The sequence below is a fragment of the Pipistrellus hanaki genome, assembly GCF_964339955.1.
Source record: "Pipistrellus hanaki genome assembly, chromosome: 18".
Taxonomy (NCBI): Eukaryota; Metazoa; Chordata; class Mammalia; order Chiroptera; family Vespertilionidae; genus Pipistrellus; species Pipistrellus hanaki.
The window spans coordinates 39,884,377-39,902,561 of NC_140520.1; the positions used below are offsets into that span (position 1 = coordinate 39,884,377).

Sequence of the window (18,185 nt, forward strand, 5' to 3'; positions counted from 1 at the left end):
TTTTGAGGGCACATCTCTCACCCTGAGGTCACTGAAACATTTGTATGCTTGCTGTTTTTCTCTCCCACCAGAATGTAAGTGCCACGAAGGCAGGGACTGGATTACTAACTGCTGCAGCCCCAGCATCTGGGAAAGCACCTGCCCTGTGCTGCCAGCACAGGAAATGCTTGCCGGGTGCTGTGGTGAACAGCTGAGGAATGATGGAGTGACAATGAACACGCCACCTACACGGGTCCTAAAGAAGTTCAGGGACACCCTCCATGGGGAGGGCCTACTTTCCAAGCTGCCCGTGCTTCAACACCCTCTTTTTTTAAAAGCTCTAAGAAAAAAAAGATATACAGTATTTTCTATTATACCATTCGTGCCCAAATATTTGGTATGGATGTCTTGAAAGCAAGTTTGGGGGTGAGAGCAGGAAGCAGTAGTGGGCTGCACAGGAAATCTGAGAGCATGCAGCCTGACCCGTGCTGGCGGCCCTGCAGAGGGAGCACAGGAGGTCGTGGGAGGCAGCTAAAGGCCAGGCTTCCCAAATCTTCCAGGGACAGAGCAGCAGCTGGGGGAAGCCTCCCAGCAGGCACCAGCCCCTTGGGAAGACAGCCCACCTGAAGAATGTGTGTTTTCTGCTGAGTGTTCGTCATTCTTCTCAACTTGGTCCTTTCCACCTCGTGTCTGTGAACCCAGCCTCGAAGTTCATGATTTAACCTGTAAAACAGCCTCATTAGTTTCGTACATTACACAGAAGTAAATGTCTCACCCATTTAGAAATAAGTTTAACCACATTCTATAGATTCCAACAAGTATGCCAAGTGCATGAGGATTCAACATTACTTTATGAATTGAAAAAGCTAAGATACTTAAAGTTCAGTTGTTCTTAATAAGCCATGAATTGCTATATGCTAACCTCCTCAGTCATGAGATCAAAATTCAAAGAAAACCATAGTCTAATGCCTCCCACATATAAATGGAGGATGAAAGTATTTCCTGTTCCTACTCCTGGGCCACTACAGGCACAGTGGAGAAGGTGCAGTGGAGACAGACAGGTGCAATGGGGAAGGTTCAGTAGAAGCAGGCACAGTGGATACAAACAGGCACAATGGAGAAGGCAGGTGCAGTGGAGGCAGGTGCAGTGGAGACAGGTACAGAGGAAATGTTAAGGTACTATAATCCCAGTTTTCCAATTTTCCACCCAGCAATGTACAGAGCCTGGTTCTGCTGGAATTGCACTCTGTTGTCCTTCCTCAGGAGCAGCTGAGAAGCAGTGTGACCATGTCTCCTTATCTCAGCTGGGTCACTACTAGTCACATAAAAACATTAGCAGTTTCTGAAGTTCAAGGGTAGGGTCCAAAATCACAGAAAAAAAATAAGGGAGAAGCAGCTAAGTGCATGGTGGGAAGTGTCCGCAGAGTCACATGTATTCCAATGATCATCTTCCTCATGAGAAAAAGGGCCCTTCCACTGGGGGGTCATCACCCACCAGTCTAACACTTACCTGAATTTTTATATTAACACTAGAGACCCGGTGCACAAATTTGTGCACGGGGGGACAGGGGAGGCTCTAAGCACAGCCTGCACCCTCTCCAATCCGGGACCCCATGGGGAATGGCCGACTGCCGGAGATCAGGCCTAAACCGGCAGTTGGACATCCCTCTCACAATCCGGGACTGCTGGCTCCTAACTATTCACCTGCCGGCCTGGTCACCCTCAACTGCTCCCCCTGCCAGCCTGGTTACCCCACGCAGCCTGCTGGTTGTTACTGTTAGTATGACAGCGTCCCGGACAATTTGCATATTCCTCTTTTATTAGTTAAACCACCCTGGTTTTCAAAGGAGAAGTCTGAAGTCTGCACCCCCAATACCATCACATGGAATGAGCACACCATCTTGATCCATTGGTGGGGATACCAGACATGCCTGTGGTTACCTAACGAGCAACTGACAGATTCTCCCAGCTACTCGACCTGAATCCTTTCCTGGGCCCCAAAGCAAACATAGGCCTACTGACCTGAGGGACTCTGTGGTGTTGATGAGTGGCCGACATGGAGGGGGCGGGAGATACAGCACTGGCTCCTCACTCAGCACCATCAGGGCTTTGTCGTTGGAGACAGAATGGTCATAGCTGAAACAAATAAACGCACACATCTCTCCTTGCATCCTAAACTCCCAAGAACTTTGCAATAAGAAGACTATCGCTAATATTAACTTTTTATGAAAACAAAAACGTAACAGACAGAACATACTATAAGATAGAAGCAAATGTAACAGAAAAGGAGGGAAGTATAGACCACACATCACATATGTCATTTTGTAAGCTGTTTATCCAGACACCATTTATTGAGCAATTATTATGTGTCAGAGCATGTAATAACATGTGGCTCAAGTGTGCAGTAAGCTCAAGGCACACACAGTGCTACTGAGACAGAGGAGGCACAGTGACGAGGAAACGGAAAGTCCCTGCTGACTGACAGGAAGGACAGCAGCATGTACCAGGACTAAAGTTCTGTGGTCACTCACAACCTTGTGACCATAAAACTGAACAGTCTCCCTAAAACTGTGTGGTGAGGAAGGGTACACAACATACTTGTGTTCAGGAGAAAACTGAACACAAGAAGAATCTGAATCGCTGATAATCACGAGGGTAACGTTAACCAGCTGTTCCATTAGCTTAAAAAGAAGACTTCCTTGAGGGTCACCCTGATCTTCGCCTTATGCATTCATACCCAGGGCACTGTGGGCTCTGCTTCATACGTGAAGCAGAGCCCATGGTGAAGAGAGAACCAGAACTGGCACATCACTCCTCAGTTTGCTCTTTAAACCTTCCTCACTAAGAAATCTTAGATCTCCTGGAGTTTCTCTACATATGATGCTCTGGATTTAGAAAATTAGATATGCTAAAACCAAGAAAGAAAAAATATTAACACAAAATTGGACATGGCTAAATTCATACTTTTCATTAATTCATTCCACAAATGTTTGCTGAATACCAGCTCTGTGCCAGGCACAGTGCTGGGTGCTAGGAATCCAACTGGAAACATGAGAAATGGGATCTCAGTCCTCAAGACCTTGATGTGGAAGACGGCCAGATACAAGGAAACAAACATGCAAGCGCTGGGATGGAAGGAGACAGTGGAAGGAGACCGTGGCAGCATCTCCTGTAGAGAACACGCCGGAGGAGAGGAAGCACCTGCGGGGGGAGGAGGCGAGGTGAAGGAAGTGAAGGAGACGCTCACCCCCAGGAACTGAGCAGGCAAGGGAGGCACATGAGATAAGGAATTGCTGACCTAATGAGAACCCACTAAAGGGATTTCTTCCCATTTATGTCATCTCCTCATCACTATATCCAACGGATTTGACGGAGACAGGGGGCTGGGGGCCCGAAAGCAGAGAACTGGGTGAGCCAGGGGGGCTGAGGAAGATATTGAGAGTGGCATAGGAGGTGAAGGCAGGTGCCCGGCAAGGAAATTTCTGGAAACTACTGACAGTACTTGCGAAAGGGAGGAGTCAGAGTTTCCGCTGCAGGATGGCTGGCGGCAGAGCATGGAGAGGGTCGAGTCCACCTGCGTGTGCACACTCTGCAAGGCTAACACGGAGAAGTGGAAATTGCCACCCTCGGAAGCAAGGAGGGAAGCCCATCTGGGAGGGGACCCAGAGGCCTGGACTGGGTGCGAGGTGGTAGACAGGCGCCAGGCAGAAAAAAGACAGAAGGGCTCCCAGCCAACACCGAGGGCCTGGACAGAGGAGGGGCTGCGAAGAGACTGGAACTCGAACATGCAGCAGAGCACACGTCTCCAGGAAGGAGGGCCCACGCCGAGTGCAGAGGGAAGACCGAACAAGTTTCCACTGGCTTTGGCAACACTGGGTTGCCGGCCCCCGGAGAGAAATACTTGGCCAAGTGGAAAAGTAACTTAAGGTAGTCTTCCTGCAACATGACCCACGGCCTTTCTCCCGCCGTCGGTGGTTGTTTGGAATGAAACAGTGTCTACACAGGCAATGACGGCGCTCACAAAGGTGACCGGCCTAAATTCAATGGTGGAGGGAGAAGAAAAGTCTGCCTCGGACGTGGTAAATCCCGAACACCAGCAGAAGCTGTCTGCCACACGGACAACCAGAACAAAGAGCCGTCACATGGGAGTTATTTCCGAAACCAGGTCTGCACACTGACAGAAGTACAGATGCTGTCGTCCATCAGAAAAGTCCAAAACAGTTTGGAAAATACATTTCTGATTTATAATTGTATTTCCATGTGATAAACTCTAGTAATGATTTCTGCACATCTGTGCTGACTGGCTTTGTTCTATCAGCCAAAATATTCTTTGGAAAAGAAAGAAAAATCCAACAGAAGAAATACCAGGAAAGAGTCTGGGTGGAGCTGAAGGGGAGGAAAAGAGACACTCAGCCAGCGTCCATCTGGAGACAATTAGGTCCACACCACCCTGAAGTGGCCCGAGCTCCAGGCGGCTGGCGAACCACTCGATGGTAAAATCTTAGTAAATGAAGCTCCAGAGTCAAGGGTAGTGCAAACAGAATTCCTCGAGTCAGGGAAGGTCCTGGCTAAAGCCTTCTATTGGGGACAGTCCTTTCTCGTTTACCCAAGACAGTCCTGACGGGACCCCAATGTCCTGGCATAATTATTACTAGCGTTATCTTTCATTCTAAAAAGTGTCCTAATTTGGGTGACAATCTTATGGTCACCTTATTCTATACCACATATTTTTTTCCTAACCTTGATCCAAGGAAGGAGGATTCTCCCACCCCACCCCACCACCACCACCACCCCCCCCACACACACTGATTTTTAGAGAGAATGGAAGGAAGGGAAGATGGGGAGAGGGGGGGAGGGAGGGGAGGGAGAGAAACACTGATGTGACAGAGACACACTGATTGGTTGCCTCCCACATGTGCCCATGAGGGGGAAGGGATGAGACCTGCAATGCAGGTATGTACCCTTGACCAGGAATTGAATCCAAGACCTCCTGGTTCTAACCACTAAGCCACTCCAAACAAGGCACCAAACATTTCTAAGATTGAAACAACATATGCAGCTAACTATTAAATGACAGGCAAATACAATATTTATTATAAATGAAGGGAGGAGTCTACTTTTTTATTTGAACCAGTTCTCATAATGCTTCTAAAAAACACATATTATGAAATAAGCTGCACTAAGAAATAAATAGAGATTGAAAATGGTGGCAGTGTAAGTGGATACATAGACATGCTCCCAAGATCAAATTGAAATTACAACTAAAATACAAAAAAAAAAAAAATCCTGAACAATCAACTGAAAGTTGGAGAGAACCCTGATACCAAGGACTGTAAGAGGAAACACATTGGTAGGAGGGGCAGAGGCGTGAAAGGGCTGGCTGGGCTCCCACAGAGAGCAGCTCAAGTCCCAGAGGGACATCTCAGCCGTGAAGGGTTGCCACTGAGAACTCTGGGGTGTAACCCCCAAGCTGAGCCCCCCAGCAGAGAGCACCAAAACTGAGAAAGTTGGCCACATAACATCTGGCTGTGAAAAGCGGTAGGGTTGCTTGCTGTCTGCCAGGAAGAGATGGTTAGAAATTCAGGCAGTCTCTTAAAGAGCCAATGCACAAAATTTCCAATGCAGCCACTCACCCTGGGCTCCAGCAGAAGGAGGGCAGAGTGGACTGGAGCTCTCTGAGCAGAAGCCAGGGTTGGAGATTGCTGGTGTAGAGCTCAGAGGAAAAACACCCCGGTTTCCTGTGCTAAGCTGTTCCATCACAGAGCAGAGGTCAACTCTCTCAGGAAGAGCTTTACTGTCCAGGTGGTTTTTGCCCGGAGGTAAGACAGTTGCCCACTCTATTGGAAAATCCCTTGCCACAACCTGTGGAGTTTCTGAGGCTCATTAAGAGACTGAAAATAACAATTAGCCTCCCCGCACACACACACCCAGGCAGAAGCAATTGCCCCACCCTATTGGAAAACCTCACATTCCACCTGTGAACAATTACTTTCAGCTACTCAAGACAGAATATAATACAATCTGACTGGAAATTTTGAGTCATTGCCTGATCTTTGCCTAAGTCAGAAACAGCACCTGACACAGCAGTGCACTAGAGGTTGGAAGGTGCAGTAGATCTACCTAATACATCTTCACAAGCCCAAAAGGCAGCCAAAATGGGGAGACAAATAAGCCCCAAATGAAAGAACAACAGAATTCTCCAGAAGAAGAGCTAAATGAAGTGGAAACTAAAAGTTTATCAGACATACAGTTCAGAATAATGATGACAAAGATGCTAAATAGAATGAGAAAAGTGTTGATAAGTATGAAGAATGACACAGCGTGAATAAAAAGGACAATGGAAGGGATACACAGCAGATTAGGGGAAGCTGAGGATTGGATCAGTAAATTACAAGATGGGTAGAAAAAAAATCACACATCCAGAAAACCAAAAGGAAAAAATCAATTAAAAAACAGGAATACAACTAAGGGGACTATAGGACAATGTGCAATGTAAAATTACTGGCATTATAGGATAGCCAGAAGAGAACATGTTTGAAGAAATAATGGCAGATAACTTCCCTAACCTGGAGGAGGAAAATGTCACACAAGTTCAGGAGGCACAGAGAGTTCCGAGCAAGAAGAACCCAAACAGGCCCACGCCCCAACACATCATCATTAAAATGCCAAAAATTAAAGGCAAAGAGAGAATCTTAAAGGCAGCAAGAAAAAAGCAAACTGTTACCTACAAAGGAGCTCCCATAAGGCTATCAGCTGATTTCTCATCAGAAACTCTACAGGCCAGAAGGGAATGGCATGAAATACTCAAGGTAATGGAAATCAAGGATCTGAGACCAAGATTACCATATCCAGCAAAACTATCACTCAAAATAGGTGGTGAAATAAACAGCTTCCCAGGCAAAAACAAAACAAAAAAAAACAAAACAAAAAAAAAAAAAACACTAAAAGAGTTCATCACCACCAAGCCAGCATTACAAGAAACGCTAAAGAGACTGCTGTAATGAGAAGCAGTAGAGAAACATAGGCACACAGAATTAAAATGGCAATAAATAAGTACCTATCCTATATAATAAAGGTTAACATGTAAATCGACAGAACAGCAGGACAACCAGTCGCTATGACACACAATGATCACCAGGGGGCAGATGCTCAATGCAGGAGCTTTCCCCTGGCGATCAGTGCGCTCCCACAGGGACCCCCCTTCCCAGTGCACAAATTTCGTGTATCGGGCTTCTAGTCAACAATAACCTTAAATGTAAATGCTCCAATCAAAAAACATAGGGTAGCTGAATGGATACAAAAACATGACCTAACCATATGCTGTCTACAAGAGACCCACCTCAGAACAAAAGACTCACAGGATGAAAGTAAAGGTATGAAACAAATTATCCATGCGAATAGAAACAAAAATATAGCTGGGGTAGCAATATTCATATCCAACAAATAGACTTCAAAATGAAGGCCATCACAACAGAAAACAAAAGTCACTACATAAAACTAAAGGGATCAATCTAATAAGAGGATATAACCCTGGTAAACATATATGTACCCAATATAAGAGCACCTAAAGATACATATATTTTTTTAAAAAAACAAACTTCTAGAGCAGTGTTTCCCAACCTTCTCTCATGATGAGAATCACCTGGTGGAGTTGTTAAAACACAGATTCCTGAATCCCAACTAAGAAGTGCTAAACTAGAATTTTTGGGAACATATAGGTAAAATTGTATACTTAACTAGCGCTCTAACACAGATGTTATATACAGAGCACTAAGTTAGATATGCAATTTTACCTATATGTTCTCAAAAATTCTAGTTTAGCACTTCTTAGTTGGGATTCAGGAATCTGTGTTTTAACAACTCCACCAGGTGATTCTCATCATGAGAGAAGGTTGGGAAACACTGTTCTAGAGGACTTTAAGGGAGAGATAGACAACAATACAATAGTAGGGGACTTTAACCCCCACTGACTTCACTGGATAGATCTTCCAGACAAAATGTAAAAAGGAAATAATAACTCTAAATGACACATTTTCAGGTGGATTTAATTGACATTTATAGAACATTTCACCCCAAAGCTGCAGAATATACATTCTTCCCAAGTGTACATGGAACATTCTCAAAGATAGACTACATGTTACGACATAAAACAAGTCTCTACAAATTCAAGAAGATTAAAGTCATATCAAGCATCTTCTCAGATCACAGTGAAATGAAATTAGAAGTCAACTACAGTAAAAACACCCCAAAACATTCAAACTCATGGAGGCTAAATGGCATGTTATTAAACAACCAGAGGCCAGATGCATGAAATTTGTGCAAGAGTAGGCCTTCCTTCCCCTGACTGCTGGCACTGGCTTCCCTCTGGCACCCAGGACCCGAGCTTCCCTCCATCACCCTGGACCCAGGCTTCCCTCGCAGTCCCAGCTTCATCCGGAAGGTCGTCTAGAAGGATGTCAGGTCTAAATAGCATATCATGCTTTTATTATTATAGATGATAGATTACCAATGAGATCAAAAAAGAAAGAAATTTCCTGGAAACAAATGAAAATGAATACATAACAACCCAAGATATCTGGGACCCAACAAAAGCAGTCCTAAGAGGGCACTACAGGCCAATCTAAAAAAAAAATAAAAAATTATTTAACCCTACAAATTAAAGAACTAGAAAGAGAAGAAAAGCCCAGAATAAGTGGAAGGAAGGAAATAATAAAGATTAGAGAAGAAATAAATTAAATAGAAGACTTTAAAAAATAAAAATAAAAAAAATAAAAAAATAAAAAGATCCATGAAACCAAGAGCTGCTTCTTTGAAAGGATAAATAAGATTGATGAATTGTTAACCAGACTAATAAAGAAACAAAGAGAGAGGACCCAAATAAACAAAATCAGAAATGGAAGTGGAGAAGAAACCACGGACACCACAGAAATACAAAGAATTGGAAAAAATTACTATGAACAACTGTATGCCAACAAGCTGGACAATGTGGGTGAAATGCACAAATTCCTAGTAAAATGCAACCTCCCAAAACTGAATCAGAAAGAAGCAGAAAACGTGAATAGGCCAATAACAACGAATGTAATAGATGCAGTAATCAAAAATTCTCAGTGAACAAAAGCCCGAGTCCGGACAGCTTCACAGGGGAGTTTTACCAAACGTCCAAAGAACTGACACCTATCCTCCTCAAACTGTTCCAGAAAATCCAAGAGAAAGGAATACTTTAAGCTCTTTTTATAAGGCCAGCATCATCCTGATTCCAAAACCAGATGAAGACTCTACCAAGAAACAGAATTACAGTATCCCTGATGAATGTAGATGCTAAAATCCTCAACAAAATATTAGCAAATCGGATCCAGCAATATATTAAAAAGATCACACACCATGACCAAGTGGGATTTATTCCAGGAGGGCAATGCTGGTACAATATGCACAAATCAATAAATGTGATACATCACATAAACAAACTGAGAGACAAAAACCACATGCTCATATCAATAGGCACAGAAAAAGCATTCAACAAAACCCAACACCCATTTTGATACAAACTCTCAGCAAAGTGGGAATAGAGGGACCATATCTCAACAGGATAAAAGCTATATATGACAAACCTACAGCGAACATCACACTCAATGGGCAAAAACTAAAACCATTTCCCCTAAGAACAAGAACAAGACAGTGATGTCCACTCGTATTCACCACTAGAGGCCCAGTACACTACATCCGTGAACTGGGAAATGGGGAGTGGAGGGTGCAGGGAGAAGCAGCCTCAGCCCAGCCTGTGTCCTCTCACAGTCCAGAATCCTCTCATACTCCGGGACTCTTGCAGTCTGGGACCCCTCATTCCTTACCTCCCACCTGTAGCGGAGGTAGATGTTCCCACCGCCGCGGCCGCTACACTAGCAGCTGTGAGCCAGGCTTCTGGCTGAGCAACACTAACCCCATGGGAGCTCACTAACCACCAGGAAGAAGCTTATGCATTGAGCATCTGCCCCCTGGTGGTCAGTGCGTGTCATTCCACCATTCAGTAGATTTAAATATTAGGGTTGTATTATAGAGGACTAGAGGCCCAGTGCATGAAATTTGTGCACTGGGGGGAGAGGGGGGAGCGGGGGGGGGGGGCAGGGGTGTTGTGCTTCAGCCAGCCTGCACCCTCTCCAATCGGGGGATATCCGACTGCCAGTTTAGGCCCGATCCTACACGCATCAGGCCTAAACCGGCAGTCAGACGTCCTTCTCACAATCAGGAACTGCTGGCTCCCAACCGCTCGCCTGTCTGCCAACCTGATCACCCCCTAACAACTCCCCTGCCAACCTGATCAACATCGAACTGCTCCGCTGCCGGCCCGATTGCACCCAACTGCCCTCCCCTGCTGGCCTGTTCTCTCCCAACTGCCCTCAACTGCTGAACTGGTTGCCTCTAACTGCCCTCCCCTGCTGGTCTAATTACCTACAACTACCCTTCCCTGCCAGCCATTTCGTAGTGGCCACCTTTGACCACATGGGGGCGGCCATCTTGTGCGAGGGTGAGAGGGTCAATTTGCATATTACCTCTTTATTATATAGGCTAGTACTAGAAGTGCTAGCCACAGCAACCAGACAAGAAGAAAAAAATAAAAGACATCCAAATTGGAAAGAAAGTAAAACTCTCATTATTCACAGACAACATGATATTGTACATAGGAAACCCTAAAGATTCCATCAAACAACTAATAGATTTAACAAATGAATTTGGCAATGTAGCAGAATACAAAATCAACACCCAAAAATCAATGACTTTTTCATACACCGATAACGGATTATCAAAAAGAGAAAATAAACAATCCAATTTACCACTGCAACAAAAAAATTAAGATACTAAGGAATAAACTTAACCAAGGGTAAAAAGACTTGTACTTGGAAAACTACAAGATATGGAAAAAAGAGATAGAAGAAAATATAAACAAGTGGAAGAATATACCATATTAATGGGTTGGTAGAATCAACATTATTAAAATGTCCATACTAGAGATCCAAGATGGCAGCTTAGGTAAACTCACCTAAACTGCTGCAGCGCACATTTTTAAAACTACAACTAAAAACAAAAAGTCTATCACCCAGAACCACGGGAAAACTTTCTGAAAGGAAGCTCTTCAACAAGACTGAAAGAGAAAGGAGCATTCAGGCACAAGAGCTGAAAAACTGAGGTACAGGGGCGCGAGCGCGATACAGGCAGGCAGCGGATTCCGGCTGGCGGAGGGCGTTGCTTTCTTCAACCCAAAGAGAGACAAGCTCCCAATCTCTCTGAAATCCAGTTTCTGGAGAGAAGCTAGACTATCTGCCATCAGGTCGGAAAGTGAGAGTGGCTTGCTTGCAGAGCTGCATGCAAGAATAATTGTTTGCTGTGCTGGGGCATGAGACACGGGGACATGGTCAGAGAGGCCTGGTACAGACAGCTCCAAAGCTTCCAAGCTCCAAGCAGGGAGGAGAGAACTGTGGTTATTGCTGTAGCTCCTCCTGGGTAGTCTCAGACAATAGCTGACCTGCACCCCACTGGAGATCCGGAAATTAGTATATCTAGTGGTCGGTGGGAGATGACACCAGATTTCAACTACTCTCATAAGGGACACATTCAAGAGACAGACTCAGTGAGCACCAAAGCCCTACGGGAACAAGTCCTCCCCCATAAACGTGTCTCCAGCACAGCAATTCTTCCATTATAGACACAGTGGATCCTCACAGCCAATTGGCCTGGAGGTCAATTCCTCCCAGTGACACCAACAACAATCAAGACTTAACTACAAGGGTGTACACGCAGTCCACAAAGGGGTGCACCGAGAGTGTCCACATCAGGCAATTGGGAGGCTGACCCATTGAACCATATAGGACACCCAGGCCCACAAAACTACCCTACCAACTCAGGGAAGCAGTGAAAATACCGAGACAAGGAAGGAGGTCTCAAACAAAAGACATGGAGGAGAACAAAAGACTGGATATAGAGTTCAAAACCACGGTTATAAGGTTTTTCAAGAATTTCCTAGAAAAGACCAATCAATTTAACGAGACCCTCAAGGATATGAAAAAGAAATTGGACCAATGAGAAATTAAACATACACTGACTGAAATAGAAAATATTATACAGAGACCCAACAGCAGACTAGAGGAATGCAAGAATCAAGTCAAAGATTTAGAATACAAATCTAAAGGCAAAGAACACTCCTCCAGAGAATCAAGAAGAAAAGAGAATCCAGAAAGTTGAAGATAGTGTAAGGAGCCTCTGGGACAACTTCAAGCAAACCAACATCAGAATTATGGGGGTGCTTGAAGAAGAGAGAGAGCAAGACACTGAAAACCTACTTGAAGAAATAATGACAGAAAACTTCCCCCACCTGGTGAAAGAATTAGACTTATAAGTCCAAGAAGCGCACAGAACCCCAAACAAAAGGAATCCAAAGAGGACCACACCAAGACACATCATAATTAAAATGCCAAGAGCAAAAGACAAAGAGGGAATCTTACAAGCAGCAAAAGAAAAACAGTTACCTACAAGGGAGCATCCATACGATTATGCAGGCCAGACAGGAGTGGCAAGAAATATTCAAAGTGATGAATAGCAAGAACCTACAACCAAGATTACTCTCTACCTAGCAAAGCTATCATTCAGAATTGAAGGGCAGATAAAGAGCTTCACAGATCAGAAAAAGCTAAAGGAGTTCATCACCACCAAACCAGTATTATATGAAATGCTAAAAGATGTTCTTTAAAAAGAGGAAAAAGAAGAAAAGCGTAAAGATAAAAATTATGAACAACAAATACATATCTATGAACAAGTGAATCTAAAAGTCAAGTGAATTAAAAATCTGAGGAACAGAATAATCTGGTGAATATAACAGAATCAGGGGCATAGAATGGGAGGGGATTGATAATTCTCAGGGAAAAAGGGGTGCCTGGCGGGGGGGGGGGGGTACAGGAAGAGACTGGACAAAAATTATATACCTATGGATGAGGACAGCGGTGGGGTGGAGGGGAGAGGAGGTAAGGGCAGAGGGTGGAGGGGAGCTATGGGGGGAGGGGGGAGAAACAATTGTAATATCTGAACAATAAAGATTTTTTTTAATAATAAATTTTTTAAAATGTCCATACTACCCAAGGCAATCTATAGATTTTATGCAATCCCTATTAAAATACTAATGGCATATTTCACAAGACTAAGACAAATACTCCAAAATTTATATGGAACCAAAAAAAGACCCCAAATAGCTGAAGCAATATTGAGAAAGGAAACAAAGTTGGAGGAATACCAGATATCAAGCTATACTACAAAACAGCCTGGTACTGGCACAAGAACAGTCATATAGATCAATAGAACAGAACAGAGACCCCAGAAATCGACTCCAGCTATTATGCTCAATTAATATTTGACAGAGGAGGCAAAACAGTCTCTTCAATAAATGCAATAAATGGTGTTGGGAAAATTGGACAGATACATGCAAAAAAATGAAACTAGATCACCAACTTACCCCATACACAGTAATAAACTCAAAATGGACAAAAGACCTAAATGTAAATCGGGAAACCATAAAAATCCTAGAAGAAACCATAGGCAGCAAAATCTCAGACATCTCACATAGCAATATGTTTACAGATACATCTCCTAGTCCAGTGGTCGGCAAACTCATTAGTAAACAGAGCCAAATATCAACAGTACAACAATTGAAATTTCTTTTGAGAGCCAAATTTTTTAAACTTAAACTTCTTCTAAAGCACTTCTTCAAAATAGAGTCGCCCAGGCCGTGGTATTTTGTGGAAGAGCCACACCCAAGGGGCCAAAGAGCCGCATGTGGCTCGTGAGCCACAGTTTGCCAACCACGGCCCTAGGGCAAAGGTAATTGAGGAGAAAATAAATCAATGAGACTACATCAAAATGAAAAGCTTCTGCACAGCAAAAGAAACTATCAATAAAACAAAAAGGAAGCCCCTCTATGGGAGAACATAGTTGGCAATGATACATCTGATAAAGGGTTAATATCTAAAATATATGAGGAACTCATACAACTTAACAAAAAGAAGATAAACAAACCATTTTTAAAATGGACAGAGGATCTAAATAGTCACTTCTCCAAAGGGGACATACAGATGTCCAGAAACATATGAAAAAATGCTCAAAATCCCTGATCATCAGAGAGATTCAAATTAAAATAATGAGGTACCACTTCACACCTGTTAGATGGCTACCATCAACAAATCTAAAAATGACAAGTGTTGGTGAGGATGTGGAGAAAAGGGTACCCTAGTACACTGCTAGTGGGAATGCAATTATGGTGCAGCCATTATGGAAAACAGTGTGGAGTTTCCTCAAAACATTAAATATGGAACTGCCATGTGACCCAGTGATCCCATTTTTAGGAATATATCCTAAGAAACCCGAAACACCTATAAGAAAGAATGTATGCACCCCTATGTTCATAGCTGCTCAATGTACAATAGCTGAGATCTGGAAACAGCCCACGGGCCCATCAGCAGACGAGTGGATAAAAAGCTGTGGTACATTTACACCAGGGAATACTATGCAGCAGTAAGAAGAAGGGTTTTTTACCCTTTGGGACAGCACAGAGGGACCTGGAGAGTATTATTCTAAGGGAAATAAGCCAGTCAGACAAAGACAAGTATCACAAGATCTCACTCATATATGGAATCTAATGAACAAAATAAACTGATGAACAATATAGATCCAGAGACATAGAAGCATAAACAGACTGAGGAATCTCAGGTAAGGTGGGGGAGAGTGGATGGGTGGGAAGTTATCAGCCAAAGAACTTGTATGCATATGTTTATGCATAACCCATAGACACAGACAATAGGGTGGTGAAGGCCTGGGGCGGGGGGCAGAGGAGGGCTAGAAGGGGTCAATGAGGAAAAAGGGGGCATACATGTAATACTTTCAACAATCAAGACTTTAAAACAAACAAACAAACAAACAAATAAATAAATAAAGACAAGTGTCCTGGCAGAATACAAAGAAAACACCTAAAATTTCATTAAAAACAAATCCATATTTCAAAAGTTTTGCAAACTTTTGATATTTCTTATTCAGCATTTATAATGATAAAAGCAAGAACACCAACTTACTGGACTGTTAACTAGTTAAATCTCCCAAGTTGGTTAAAATCTATAATCTCTTTCATTTTTACCACGACCTACAGAACCCTACTCTGAGCGGGCAGTGGTGACGGGGGTCAGAGAGGGCTTGCATTTCAGGTCCTACTGTGAACGCTGTCAGGCGCCTGGAAGTCATCCAGACCTGCAGGTGGAACAGGTGGCCTGAGCTCGCCTTTCTGGGAGCCACCTGCTCCAACTCAGATGACAGGTGTGAAACAAGTCTTGTAAAGGTCACCTGACTGTGACGTCAAGTATATATCTAATCAACAAGCTGCACATACCTGAGGGGCACAACTCCCACAAACCTAAAGACCTTAAGTTTAAAATGCCACTCTGCTGTATCTAAGGTAGACAACAGAACTCAAAACCGCAGGCATGTGCAGCAGACTAGGAGAGATTACTTAGTAAAGTTAAAGACACTATGAAACTCTAGCAATGCCTGGGCCACCGTTAACGGGTCGCTAAGATTGGTGTGTCAGGGTTGTTGTATGTTTCACACCATGGCCTCTGTCACGTTTCTGTTGTGCTACAGTGACCACCATACCATTCTCCGGATCCTCCGCCATACACAGCATTAATGCTGTACACCACAGAGACCTGGATAAATGAATATCAGCATTTTCCTAAGAAGGCTAAACTAAGAAAGCCTGCAGGGCCATGGAACTAATCATAGCCAGTGGTGTGGGTGAAACAGTGAACATCAGCGGGACTCCCTACGGGCCTTGGCCTATATCACCTCAGAGAGGTCAATGGCCGTCAAGCGTCAGCCATTTGCTGTCAGTCAAGCGTCAGCCATTTGCTGGCTCTGTTTGACTCTCATTAAAATTCCAAATAACACAGGGAAATGCTACTGAGAAGTTCACAGCTCTGAAAACGTCCACTAACTCCACTAAGTGGTTAACTTCTTCTAGTTAACATAACGTAGAAATTCTACTTCCATAAAATTATGTCTTTTACTTGGAAAGCTACATGAAAATTCACCAAGACAGTATTAAATTGTAGCAAAGGAGGAAAATTCAACAAAGATCATAATACACAAGTGTGAATGACTTTGATCATTAAAAATAGGTTTAACCACATCATTCCACATATCACATCACATCCAGGGGAGATGATACAGCAGCAATTAGATGTGTTATGTATGTAAATACAGGAAAGGCAGGACAACCAGAATGACTGGTGGCTATGATGCACACTGTGGAAGCCAACCAGCCTGATCTGGGCCCTGATTGACCTCCCACCCCCAGGCAGCCCGGCTCCTGATCAGCCCCCAACACCCAGATGGCGGCAGGGCCGGCTGGCTAATTGCGCGCAGCCCCTCCTCTGGGCCAGCCCAGCCTGATGGGCCCCCATTGGGCAGGCTGGTCAGACCCCACCCATGCATTAATTCGTGCGTCAGGCCTCTAGTATGGTAAAGGCATCACATATACTGTGTATCAGGGCAGGAAAACCGAGCTTCTAGGAGCACATCTCTACGAGAATTCTAATACAGGGAAAGGTTTCAGAGAGCAAACTTGCTCCTGGAACCAATCTTAACCGTGAGTACATGCATGCCTGGCCTGTGCCCGCCTGCTCTCCTGACTGAACTGCACACAGTGGCCAGACGTGCGCAGCCTCACTCGGTGGCTCAGCACACATGCTTCTCACCTGCGGCTGTCTTTCCGGATGATGTCGTCGGGTGGGTCTTGCACCTCCTGAGCGGAAAATCCGAGAAGATGCCTCCTTTGATTTGCAGGGTTCACACTAGGATTTGTTCTCCTGGAATCCTGCTCCAACATGCTAAATGTTAAAAAAAAAAAAAAAAAAAAAAAAAAAAAGCAAAACCAGAGGTAAATAAAAGCAGGCACACATGCTCCAGGGAGCTCTGAAGCACACAGCGGGATGCTGGGCACAGAGCAAGAACAGCAAGCTGAGTGGTCAGACCTGCAGCCCAGCACCCTGAACATGTGAAAACCACTTCCGAAAATGAACTGTAGAGATATGACAGTACCTTATCTACAGGCTGCTTAAACAGGCCAGTATTCTACATTTCAATGCTCATGTTGCCATACACAGAAACAAATTCTAAACTCAGATCAGTGAAATGAGAAATTCTCCAATGAGGAGCTACTTCAAATGAAATGGAAAGTACTCTGTACATCAACAGCCAAATGCATTAGCCTTTCACAATTCCAGAAAGCAGACTATTAAATAAAGCTAACAAAAATTATTTTACCAAATACTTCCATTTTTATTGTCCTAGATAAGCCCTGCCAGTGTGTTCACACCATGGCATGGTTAGTGTTGGCCCATGGTTAGTGTTGGTCATGGGTTCAGTTCCTGGTCAAGGGCACACATCTCACTTGCAGGTTGAATCCCATAGCCCGGTGTCGGGGTAAGTGCGGGAGGCAATCGATGTGTTTCTCTCACATCGATCTCTCTCTATCCCTCCTTCTTGCTCTCTCTCCCCCCATCCCCTCCTTCCCTCTCTTCCACTCTCTCTAAAAAGCAATGGGAAAAGTATCCTCGAGTGAGGATAAATGGACAAATAATTATTAAATAAAGAAATAAATAAAATTTCCTATGTACTTCTTTGTCGCCACTCTACCCCAAATACTTTCATCCATCAATGTAAGTTCTGTTGCTGGGCCTAAGTATTTGGAGGCAAACAAATACACACACATACACATGCACACACATTTCAAACATTGCAATAATTATTTTAACACTTCTAACACACTAAACCAGGGGTCCTCAAACTTTTTAAAGTGGGGGCCAGATCACGGTCCCTCAGAGAGCTGGAGGGCCGGACTATATGAACTACTAATTCCTACTGTAACACCTCGGCTGCGCTCACTGCCCAAAAAACCTGGCGGGCAGGATCAGACTCCTCTGTGGGCCGCATGTGGCCCGCGGGCCATAGTTTGAAGACCCCTGCACTAAACCATTCATCGCGGGCTTGGAAACTTGGCTCATCAGTATCCTATTGTGTAGTGAGTTTATTCTAGTCCCAGGCACATAACTCACGCTGGTTCTAACCCACAGGGAAGCGCGGAGGAGGGAGGCCAGACCTGCTCAGGGAGGAGGGGAGGA

The 18,185-nt window shown here is 44.1% G+C and overlaps 1 protein-coding gene across 4 annotated transcripts in view; it reads right to left on the reverse strand.

Annotated features, from left to right (window-relative positions):
- ATF6 (activating transcription factor 6) overlaps positions 1 to 18,185 on the reverse strand; it is a 142,576-nt gene that overhangs the window by 65,588 nt on the left and 58,803 nt on the right. For all 4 annotated transcript variants that reach the window (XM_084867063.1, XM_084867062.1, XM_084867064.1 and 1 more), the window contains 3 exons: positions 16,761 to 16,892; positions 2,002 to 2,115; positions 603 to 702 (listed from right to left, as the gene is read on the reverse strand). In XM_084867063.1, the coding sequence (XP_084723189.1) occupies positions 603 to 702; positions 2,002 to 2,115; positions 16,761 to 16,892 (346 nt within the window). The remainder of the gene's footprint in view (positions 1 to 602; positions 703 to 2,001; positions 2,116 to 16,760; positions 16,893 to 18,185) is intronic.